The sequence below is a fragment of the Prosopis cineraria genome, unplaced genomic scaffold (genome assembly GCF_029017545.1).
Source record: "Prosopis cineraria cultivar Desert tree isolate PC_DT_omini unplaced genomic scaffold, ASM2901754v1 PC163, whole genome shotgun sequence".
In the NCBI taxonomy this organism is placed as follows: Eukaryota; Viridiplantae; Streptophyta; class Magnoliopsida; order Fabales; family Fabaceae; genus Prosopis; species Prosopis cineraria.
In genome coordinates, this window is record NW_026555490.1 from 1 (window position 1) to 12,225 (window position 12,225).

General features: G+C 35.3%; 1 protein-coding gene across 2 annotated transcripts in view; it reads right to left on the minus strand.

Annotated features, from left to right (window-relative positions):
- Nucleotides 1–2,240: 2,240 nt before the first annotated feature.
- LOC129295664 (lysine-specific demethylase JMJ17-like) overlaps nucleotides 2,241–12,225 on the minus strand; it is a gene marked incomplete at its 3' end in the record, with an annotated part of 29,023 nt that continues 19,038 nt past the window's right edge. The window contains 4 exon segments of one of the 2 annotated variants that reach the window (XM_054934205.1): nucleotides 2,241–2,291; nucleotides 2,424–2,489; nucleotides 2,559–2,750; nucleotides 2,830–2,952. In XM_054934205.1, coding sequence (XP_054790180.1) covers nucleotides 2,241–2,291; nucleotides 2,424–2,489; nucleotides 2,559–2,750; nucleotides 2,830–2,952 — 432 coding nt within the window. 2 annotated transcript variants of the gene reach the window in all.

The window sequence follows — 12,225 nt, forward strand, 5'->3', positions numbered from 1 at the left end:
TGAAGGAAAGGGGCTTATGATTGGTGATGCAGAACCTGAAAGTGGGTCTTTAAGTACTGAAGAGTTGTCAGTTCTCCGAAAAATCCTAGAAAAGCATGCTTCTTCAACTGGAATGAGTGAGCCAAAACATCCTCCTATACCTTGGCACAATTAGGTACTGCCCTTACTCATACTCTCAGTGAGAAAGCCAACCCAAAGAATATTTGGGTAGTAGATTCAGGAGCTATTTATCACATACAGTTTCAGAGAACTTTTTTCTAATTTTAATGAACATTCTAAGCATAAATATGTTGAAGTATCCAATGGTGAATTTGCAAATGGAACTGTAATTATTTCTGAGCATCTTACCTTAAAAAATGTTTTATATGTTCCAACTATTAAATGTAGCTTACTGTCTGTAAGTCGCATAGTAAATCAAGCCAACTGCTTAGTAGTTTTTGACAAAAGGGGTTGTGAATTTCAGGACTTAGTCTTGGGGAAGATGATTGGTAATGCTAAGGAATGGCATGGGCTCTACTATATTCATGGATCTCCATCCAAGAATAATCCTACTATCTGTTCTGTCATGACTAGTGTTGACCTTACCTTATGGCACTCTAGGTTAGGCCATCCAAGCCTTTAATATATGAAATTCTGTTTCCTAAATCACTAATAAAACAATTTCTGAATTTCATTGGGATACTGCAAATTTGCTAAGCAAGTCCGACATTCTTTTCCTTTTAATTCTTATACTCCAACTCACCCTTTTTCCCTTATCCGTAGTGACATATGGGTACCATTAAAATTTGAAACAAACTCCAAATGTAGGTGGTTTGTCATGTTTGTAGATGATCATACTTGACTAACATGGGTTTTTCTAATGAGAGAAAAAATTGAGGTTCTCACCATCTTCAAAATTTTCATGTGTTTATTCAAAATCAATTTCAAACATTAATTAAAATTCTTCGCAATGACAACGGAAGAGAATATTTGAACTCCACTTTCAAAAATTATTTAGAACAACAAGGAAGGAGCATATGCAAGGTGTAAACAGGACTCTAAGATATCTAAAAAACACACCAGGCAAGGGATTATTCATCTCAAAAGGGAACAAGCAGTGTGTCGAGATCTATATGGATGGGAACAAGGGAATTCAGGGCTGAAACAATACAACAAATGTAGAGATTTACACTAATACAGACTAGGCAAGAGCCATTGATGATAGACGCTCTACAACAAGTTATTGCACATTTATGTGGGGTAATCTAGTGACTTGGAGAAGCCAAAAACAACCAATAGTTTCAAGAAGATCGACAGAATCTGAATATAAAGCATTAGCACTTAGGATTTGTGAAAGTATATAGGTTGTACAACTTCAAAAGGAACTTAGTATAGAAATGGAAGCTCCTATCAAAATGTGGTCTGACAACATGGCTGCTCTAAAAATTGCAAACAATCCTATTCAATATGATCGGACTAAGCATGTTGAGATTGATAGGCACTTCATCAAGGAAAAAATTGAAGCTAAAGTCATAAACCTGGCCTACATTCCTTTAGGAAGACAAGTTGCAGATGTGATGACTAAGCCTCTAGTTAGAGCCAAGTTTGATGAAATGATAAGCAAGTTGGGAATAATCAACATCTATTCACCAGCTTGAGGGGGAGTGTTGGAAGTAGGTTAAATGGCCCATAAGCCTTAGGCCCATTAATTTCACTAAAACTAACCCTAGATCTAATTGTTATTATCTTTAGTTATTTATCAGCAGATTATTAGGGATTAGGATCAAATTTACTATTCTGTTTTTATTTTCCAGATTACAGAGGAGATTTGATGCGATTGTGATCTGATTATGATCTGATCTCTCCTATATATGTGTCGCTGCTCCCTGTGAATAAATCAATCCCCTTTTCATCCATAAACTCACAATATGTTTTCTTTCTCTTTGGAATTGACAGCAGAAAACAGCAAGCCCCAATGCCCTCTTCTGAAAGATAGAAGGAGACAACTCAACGGGAAAGCATAAAAAATTAGTAAGTAAACATAGTTTTTTCCTGGTAGTTTAAGTTGGATGTAACAAATCTCTGATATAGAACACCCAACAATCCCTAATCTTCTATATAATTCCAAACAAAATTGAAAGAGATAAATAAAAATAAAGTTCAAAAAACCCAAGTAGAAATATATGAGTAATGCTATTATTATATGGCAAATTCTACCTTAGTTGAAGAAATTTTCCTTTCCAAATTCTCAACATCTTCACGTAGAGTGGATAGCCACAAACTCTAGAATGCAATGATTCCAACTCAGACATCTGAAATGAACATTGTTTATTACAATGGTGGACTAGATAGAAGAAGCAGAATTTCATCGAATGTAATTTATAACTAGCAAGATTACAACACATTGACAAAGGCATATAGTTGAGAAGTCTATGTTAAAATACCTTTGAACACTTTGACAAAGCAATATTAATCTCCTGACTTAACAACACAGCCCCTTCTGTATATTCCTGGTGTCATGTTATTTAAAGTTAAAAAAAAAATACGGAAGGGGCAACAAAAATAAACTTAAATAACACCTTCAACTTATGATAAGCAGGCTCATTGCATGGTGCAAAATTAAATGTTAGCAGCTGATCAACAAATTCTAGGTGCACTTTCTCTCTGTCAAAGTCCTGATCACACAACCAGGCTTCAATTTTTCTTAAACAATCTCTTATCCCTTCTGCCCACTTCTGAGCTTCAATCAAACTCTTCACCATATCTCGAACCTATATCCCAACCAAAAAAACCTTAATTGTGTGAAACATTATTTAATGGGACCAAATTCAAAAAACATCAAGAACTCACAGAATTCATCTCAGGACCGGCCCAAAGAAACTGTTCAGCTTCCCTCAGCACAGAAACAACAGCATCGCTTGAATAAGGATTCTGAAGAATCTCACTAGATCGCAGAAGCCATTGTGTAGCAAGCTGCGAGAAAGTAATGGAACCACCTTTTACCTACACCATCCAGCAGTCTCAAAATAATATTAAATTATAACAAAAAAAAAAAACCTTCAGAAATGCAGTAGGGCATTCTACTCAAAATATTATCACAAACATAATTACCTAAAAAAGGGAATGTCATAGTACATCACAAGATTATTTCTACTTAAATCCAAATAAATTGAAGGTTTTATCATAACAAATACACCAACACTAGGTGATGGCCCCCATGGCACGGATGACATGGCATTAATGGCAACGAAGCTTGAGGATGATAATCATGAGCATGGTGACATGGAAGGAGCCCAAGGCAAGGAGTAAGGAGCCCAATACTACCAATCCAATGTACTTAAAGACCCATTACAACATATTGGAGGTCCAATAACAAGAGCCCGAACTAAAGCCATTAAGCAAGCCTTGTTTAGCCTTGTGCAAGAAGTCTAAGAGTTTAGAGAGCATTGGGACACTCCTCTCAAGCCCAAAAGAGAGCATCTATACGTGTATAATGTGCTTAAGATCCAAATCCATGAAGAGTCAAACCTAAAAGATGCAAACCTTAACCCAATGCAAGGAAGACTGCAAGTTGAGCCTCTTGCAAGCAAGGAGGCATGAAACCCTAATAAAGAAGTCAAGGGTGGCATGATTTTAAATCCTTTATGATCCCTTGACTGTCTCCTAAATTATTTTCTATTTTAATGGTCCTTTGATTTGATTTCTATTTTTGAATCTAGTCAAAGATTATAATTAATTATATTATTAATTTCTAAATTTTATAATCCCATAATTTTAGAATCACATCTCCTAAATTATGTGGCTGAATATTTTCTCATTATTTTATATTATTTCTTCTTTTAGTATTAGGAAATTTGGGTTTTAAATTTAGGAAATAGTGTTCTCTGTGATCCTATATATATTAAACATGCTCCCTCTTGTAAACAAAACAGAAGTTGAATGAAATTATTCATTTTAGAGTTTATAACTCTTGTGAGCCTTAGCTTTACAGTGGCATCTCGTATGAGAAACAGACGTGATCAAGAGCATGATCAACTCTTGTGGTGTCTTCGAAGGTTGAGGTTCCTAGAGGCAGATGCTCTAGAAGATCTTATCCTTGATTATTATCCCGTTGTTTATTTCCTTTCTTTCTTTATTTTCGTCATAAATTTCTTCCCTTTTTTTTTTGTTCTTATGTTTTTGTTGTGTTTCAAGGTTCTGTCCCTAAACTAGCACAATTCTACTTCCTCGTCCCCTTTCAAATTGGCATCAGAGCTTTGGTTACTACTTTTGGTTCAAATTCTTGTTCTTTCTTCTTCTTTTTCATCTTGAGTTATTATTTTTTTTTTTTGTGATCATCTCTTTGCTACCCCATCTACTTCTATCTTTTGGTTTTTCTCTTCCATCTTTGTGACTTTTTTATCTTATGTGAGTTTTGATTTATTAGCCTTCTCAGCAAAAAAAAACCTAAAAATTCATGCAAAAAAAAGGCCAAAAAAATGTGTTCGTGTGTTGAAAAAAAAAGAGAAAAAAATTCCGAAAATTAAAAAAAATTACAAAAAAAAATATATTGCTGTGAGTTCTGATTGAAAAAAAAGGCTATTCTTGAACTCCAAGTCATCAAGAGGTTGCCTAAAGAAAAAAGTCAACTTGGGTGGTAAGAAAGTCTTCTACTTTGGTCACTTTCTTATTTTTAATTTTTGGCAGCACTTTTCAAATTCTCTACTCTCCTATTTTGCTATTTGTGCTACTCTCCTATTCTATTTAGCTTCCTATTTTTGTCTCTGAGTATTTGACTCTTTGACTTTTATTTCTTTCTTTCCTATTTTTGTTTGTCACATGTGATTTTTTTCTTTTGCAAGCTTAATTTTATTTGAAAATTTTACTTTTCCTATTTGTTTCAAAATCCAAAAAAAAAAACAAAATACAAAAATATCCTCTTTTCATCTTGTGCTTGTTTTCTAGTTTCTTTAATTTAGAAGAAATGTACTTAGTTGTTTCTTAGTTTCTTGATTTGTGTTTGGTTTCACCATTAGATACTATCCACAAGCTTAGTGAGTGATAAAAGGCAAGTGTGTTTTTCATCATTAAAAAAAAAAAAGCCATTAATTTTTTTTTTTTGAAACACGAGTGACTTTATTTATCTTGAGAGTAAACACGTGAGTTTGTGTGCGTGAGGATTCATTTTTATCTTATATGGTTTCTAGTGCTTCTATAAACATGAGTAACAAGGATGAATCCCCTAGTATTGATATGAACTCTGTTTTAGAACTTATCAAAATACAGTTGCAGCAGTTTCGCTTGGAACTTGATCATAGGTTCCATAAGGAGGATAAAGATGAGCCGGAGGCTTCCTCTTCTAAAGGAAAGAAGTGTGAAACCCCCAGCGATGATGAGAAGTATGAAGAGCCCCCTTCTCCTAAGGGAAAGAAATCCTCAAAATGTGATATTGACTTACCGAACCAAAAAGTAAAGTATCCTTCATTCAAGGATAGTAACAATCCAAAAAAATACTTTGATTAGGAAATAAAGATGAACCAAATCTTCATGACTCTTGATTTGTCTGAGTCAAGAAAGGTGAAAACTGCTTTTTTGAATTTCACTGACTATATTGTTCATTGGTGGCAAGATTTAAAATACAAAAGAGGCCAACTTGGGAAAAAGCCCATTAAAACGTGGGAAAAGCTTAAAAGGTACTTGAGAAAGGCTTATGTCCCCAACTACTACTACGCAGAGCTTAATAGAAAGGCTCATGTTTTCTCAAGGATCTATGACAATGGAGGAGTATGTGCACGAGTTGAATATCTTGAAGTTTCGTGCAAACATTCAAGAAAATGAACATGAAGCAATGTCAAGAATTATGGATGGCTTGAGGTTAGAATTGAGAGATAAGCTCGACTTGTACACTTTTGTGGACAAGGAAGAGCTCATACACAAGACTATAAAGTTGGAGCAGAGAAATAAGAAGAAACATTCCAAGTTCACTTAGAAAGACTCCAAGGCAACTTTTAAATGGAAGGATTCTAAAGCCAAAGATACATCCCAGGCCAAGGAAGAAATAAAGACCAAGTATGAGGGTAAAATTTTTAACCCTAAACCTTCTTCTTATTCATCTAACACTTCTCCTATTAAGTGTTTCAAATGTCGTGGTGTGGGCCGCATGACGAGAGATTGTAGTAATAAAAGAGTTATGATCTTAAGAGATGATAGTGGCTATGATAGTGTGCATGAAAGTGATAAAGATGATGCTAATAATGTTGATGATGATTCTACCTCCCATGAATCAAAAGATGAGCTTAAATGCAATGGTGTAGTTGACTCTATCTTAGTGGCAAGAAGAGCTCTCAATATTCAACCAAAGGAGGATGATGAACATGAGCAATGCGAGCATATTTTTCACACTAGACGCTTCATCAAAGAGAAAGTATGTAGCATGGTAATTGATGGTGGTAGTTGCACTAACGTAGCTAGCACTTTACTTATAAATAAATTATCTCTACCTTTAATTCTACACCCTAAGCCCTACAAATTGCAATGGTTGATTGATTGTGCTGAAATTAGGGTTTCTAAGTAAGTGTTGATTACTTTCTCTGTTAGGGTTTATACTTGTGATGTATTATGTGATATAACCCCTATGCTTGCTGGACACTTGTTATTAGGTAGGCCTTGCCAGTTTGATAGTAATGCTACTCATGATGGTTTTAGAAATTGTTACAAGATGCCTTTTAAAGGTAAGACTGTTGTATTAAATCCTCTTAGGCATATCCAAGCCCTATGAAGATCAACTCAAAATTGCTCAAGATTACAAGCAAAAAAGAGATCTCCTCAATTGTGACATGAGTGAGAGAAAAAAAAAAGAGAGTATTACTTTACTTGAAAATCAATCAAAAGAGAAGAAAAAGAGTGGTGAGAAGGTGAGAAAAGAAAAAAATAGAATGGTGGGAGTGAAGGAAAATAATGAAAAGAAAATATTATTGTATGGGAAAAGTGAGATTCAAGAGGCTTTAATGAGTGAGCGAGCTCTTATTGTAATTCTCAAGAATATTTATTTTTCTACTAACACTCTTGACCCTACTTTGCCTTCTAGTGTTGTCTCTTTGTTGTAGGATTATGGAGATCTATTCCCTTATGAGATTCCTAATGGACTTCCTCCCTTGAGAGGAATTGAGCATAGGATAGATTTCTTGCCCAGAGCTGCTATTCCAAACAAGCTTGCTTATAGGGCTAACCTTGAAGAGACTAAGAAGATCCAGCGCCAAGTAGAGGAATTAATGATGAAAGGCTTTGTGCGTGAGAGCCTTAGCCCTTGTGCTGTCGCTATTATCTTAGTGCCAAAAAAAAAAACAAATCTTGAAGGATGTATGTTGATTGTAGAGCAATCAACAAAATCACTGCAAAGTATCGTTACCCTATCCCTAGACTTGATGATATGTTTGATGAGTTACATGGTGCTTCTATAAAACAACAAACAAACAACAACAACAAGCCTTTTACATGGTGCTTCTATCTTTTTTAAAATTGATCTTAAAAGTGGTTATCATCAAATTCGTATAAAAAAAAAGGGAGATAAATGGAAAACTGCTTTTAAAACTAAATTTGAATTATATGAATGGTTAGTTATGCCTTTTGATTTGACTAATACTCCTAGTACTTTTATGGCATTAATGAATCATGTTTTTAGAAAGTTTATAGGCAAGTTTGGTTTGGTTTACTTTGATGATATTCTAATTTATAATAAATCTTTGACTGATCATATGAATCATCTTAAAACTATGTTTGACACTTTGGGGGAATATAAGCTATATGCTAATTTTCAAAAGTGTTTCTTTTGCAAGGACTCTGTTATCTTTTTGGAATTTATTGTCGGATCACAGGAAATTCGTGTGAATGAGGAGAAAGCTAAGGCTATTCGTGAATGGCCAACCCTTGAGAATACAAGTGACGTAAAAGGCTTCCATGGCTTAGCAAGCTTCTATCGGAGTTTTGTTGCCCCTCTTAATGAACTTGTTAAGAAGAATGTGACTTTCAAATGAGGTGAGATACAAGAAAGGGCTTTCCAAATCCTAAAGGATAAATTGACTAATGCCCCTTTACTTGTTTTGCATAATTTCTCTAAAGCATTTGAAATTCAACGTGATGCTTCTAGTATTGGTATAGGTACTGTTTTAATGCAAGATTCTAAATCCATAGCTTACTTCAGTGAAGATCTTCATGGTGCAGCTTTGAATTATTCCACCTATAACAAAGAGCTCTATGCTCTAAAGAGGGCCTTAGAAACGTGGCAACATTATTTGTAGCCCAAGGAATTCATCATTCATTCTGATCATGAAAGTTTAAAGTTTTTCAAGTCTCAAGGTAAGTTGAACAAGAGACATGCTCGCTGGATAGAGTTTATTGAGACATTTCCTTATGTGATTAAGCATAAGCAAGGTAAAAAAAAAACATCGTTGCTGATGCCTTATCTCGAAGGTATACATTACTTTCCTATTTGCATGCTCAATTACTTCGCTTTGAGATTCTAAAAGATCTTTATAGAACTAATTCTGATTTTGAAAATATTTGAAAATCTTGTGAAAATCATGGATCTGGTAATTTCTTTAGATTTGATGGATTTCTTTTTAAGAAAAATAAATTATGCATTCCTATTTGTTCTTTGCATGAGTTGTTTACTAAGAAAGCACATGGTGGTAGTTTGATGGGACACTTTGGTGTCGAGAAAACTTTGGCTATTTTGTCTGATCATTTCTTTTAGCCTTACATGCAAAAAGATGTCATATCTGTTTGTGATGCATTAAATGTAGACAGGCAAAATTTAAGGTCCAACCTCATAGACTTTACTCTCCTTTACCCGTCCTCTCTCACCCTTGAGAACATATCTCTATAGATTTTGTAATTGGATTGCCTAAATCTTGTACAGGTAAAGATTCTATATTTGTTGTTGTTGACAGATTCTCTAAAATGGCACACTTTATTGCTTGTGCTAAGACTAATAATACTGTTAACATTACTGACTTATTCTTTAAAGAGATTGTTCATTTGCATGGTTTACCTAAGACTATTGTGAGTGACAGGGATGTGAAGTTTCTTAGTCACTTTTGGCGTACCCTATGGCATAAATTAGGGACAGAATGATGGTCAAACTGAGGTAGTTAACAGAACTATGACTACACCGCTAAGAGCAATAATTCAGAGATGAGCATCTCATCACTTATAAAAGTGGAGCCTCAAGGTCACAGATTGATTTTCTTTTGGTTAGGAACACAGATAGAAAACTTTGTAAAAATTGTAAGATGATCCCTGGAGATGCTGTAACGACACAACATAGGGTCCTAGTCCTTGATGTGTGTATTATGAGTAAAATCCAAAAACGTCGACAAGTAGTAACACCAAGGATTAGGTGGTGGCAATTAAAAGGTGAGAAGCAAGATATTTTCAAGCGAAATATTTTGGATAAAGGAATTTGGGATTCTCAGGGAAGTGCTAACATCATATCGGAAGATATAGCGAAAAAGATACGGGAGGTTGCAAAAGTAGTTTTGGGAGAATCGAAAGGTTCTGGTCCGAGAGATAAGGAGTCTTGGTGGTGGAATAATAGTGTACAGGACAAAATCAAGTATAAGAAGAACTGTTTTAAAGCCATACATGTGTGTAACAATGAGGAAAATTGGGAGAGGTACCGTATGGCTAAGAAGGAAACTAAAAGAGCTGTGGGTGAAGCTCGTTCTAAAGCTTTTGACGAATTTTATAAGAACCTTGAGACGAAGGAAGGAGAGCAAAACATTTATAAGATTGCCAAGAGTAGGGAAAGAAAATCAAGAGATCTAGAACAGGTAAGGTGTATTAAGGATGAAGAGGGAAGAATTTTAGTTACAGGTGATGAAATTAAAAATAGGTGGGAGACTTATTTTTCTAAACTTTTCAATGATGGAGAGGATTCATCTAGTAACTTGGAGGATTTAGTAACTGGTAAAGGCGAACAAAATTTGTCATTCTATCGAATAATACGTGATAAGGAGGTAAAGAAAGCTCTTAAGAAAATGGCAAATGGTAGAGCCAACGGACCTGATTATATATCTATCGAAGTGTGGAAATGTTTAGGTGAAGAAGGGGTGAGATCGTTAACTAAGTTATTTAATGTGATTTTACGGTCCAAAAAAATGCCTGATGAGTGGAGGAGAAGTACATTAATTCCTATTTATAAAAATAAAGGAGATATTCAGAATTGTACTAACTATAGAGGGATTAAACTCATGAGCCACACAATGAAATTGTGGGAGAAAGTAATTAAGCACAGGTTGAGATTGGAGACAAGTATTTCTGAGAATCAATTTGGTTTTATGCCAGGTAGATCAACTACAGAGGCGATTTATCTACTAATAGGATTAATGAAAAAGTATCGTTGTAAAGATAAAGATCTACACATGGTTTTTATTGATTTGGAAAAAGCTTATGACCGTATACCAAGAGAAGTGCTTTGGAAAGCGTTGGAAAAAAAGGGAGTACGGATTGCTTATATTAAAGCCATACAAGATATGTATGAGGGGGTAAAAACTAGTATAAGAACGCCTAGTGGTCAAACAAAGAATTTTCCTATAAAGATTGGACTACATCAGGGATCATCTCTGAGTCCTTATTTGTTCAACTTGATTTTAAATGTTTTGACGGAATATATTCAAGAGGAAATCCCGAAATGTATGCTCTTCGCGGATGATATAGTTCTTATAGCAGAGACAAGAGAAGAAGTTAATTGCAAACTTGAGTTATGGAGGAGGACATTGGAGTCGAAAGGTTTTCGTCTGAGTAGAAGTAAGACGGAATATTTATATTGTAAATTTGGTAAAGGACTATTCGAAAATAATTTGGAAGTGAAATTGGGAGATCAAATTATACCTCAAGTGGAAAAGTTTAGATATTTGGGAGCCATTATTCAAAATGATGGCGAAATCAGTGGAGATATTTCACATAGAATTCAAGCTGGGTGGTTTAATTGGAGAAAAGCTAAAGGAGTTATTTGTGACCGTAAGGTGCCTAATAAACTTAAAGGAAAGTTTTATCGCACTGCTATCAGACCGGCAATGTTATATAGTAGTGAATGCTGGGCTCTAACGGGACAGCAAGAGCATAAAGTTGAAGTAGCAGAGATGAGAATGTTACGATGGATGTGCGGACATACACGTAAAGATAAAATTCGAAATGAGCACATACGCGAAAAAGTGAGGGTGGCACCTATTGAGGAAAAAATGGTAGAAAATCGGTTGAGATGGTTTGGGCATATACAAAGAAGACCAAGGGAGGCACCAGTGAGAAGAGTGAAACATATAACTTTGAGTCCGATTAAGAGAGGTAGAGGAAGGCCTAAGAGAACACTCTTGGAAGTTGTTGAACGCGATCTCTTAATTAATAATATTCCTAAAAGCTTGATAAATGATAGAGCACAATGGCGTCTTGCAATCCATGTAGCCGACCTCACCTAGTGGGATAAAGGCTTGTTGTTGTTGTTTGTTTACCTCATTGAATTTGCTTACAACAGGGATGTTCATTCTTCTACTTCTTATTCTCCATTTGAAATTGTTTATGGTTTCAATCCATTATCTCCTATTGATATTTTACATTTGCCTTTTTCTGAGCATGCTAACACTGATGGCAAGAAAAAAGCTGAGTTTGTGCAAGACTTACATGCTAAGGTTAAAGCAAACATAAAACAAAAGAATGAGCAATATGCCAGGCAAGCTAATAAAGGCAGGAAACGTGTGATCTTTGAACCCGGAGATTGGGTTTGGTTACATTTAAGGAAAGAGAGATTTCCTAATCAAAGTCCAAACTTCAAGCTCGAGGAAATGGACCTTTCCAAGTTTTGGAAAGAATTAATGATAATGCTTACAAGATTGATTTACCTAGCTCTTATGGCAATGTTAGTGCCGCATTTAATGTTTCTGATCTATCTTTATATGATTCTGCAGATTTGAGGACGAATCCTTTCCAACTGGGAGGGAATGATGGCCCCCATGGCACGGATGACATGGCATTAATGGCAACGAAGCTTGAGGATAGTAATCATGAGTATGGTGACATAGAAAGAGCTCAAGGCAAAGAGCAAGGAGCCCAATACTTCCAATCCAACATACTTAAAGACCCATTACAATATATTGGAGGTCCAATAACAAAAGCCCGAACTAAAACCATGAAGCAAGCCTTGTTTAGTTTTGTGCCAGTCCAAGAGCTTGGAGAGCATTAGAACACTCCTCTCAAGCCCAAAGGAGAGCATCT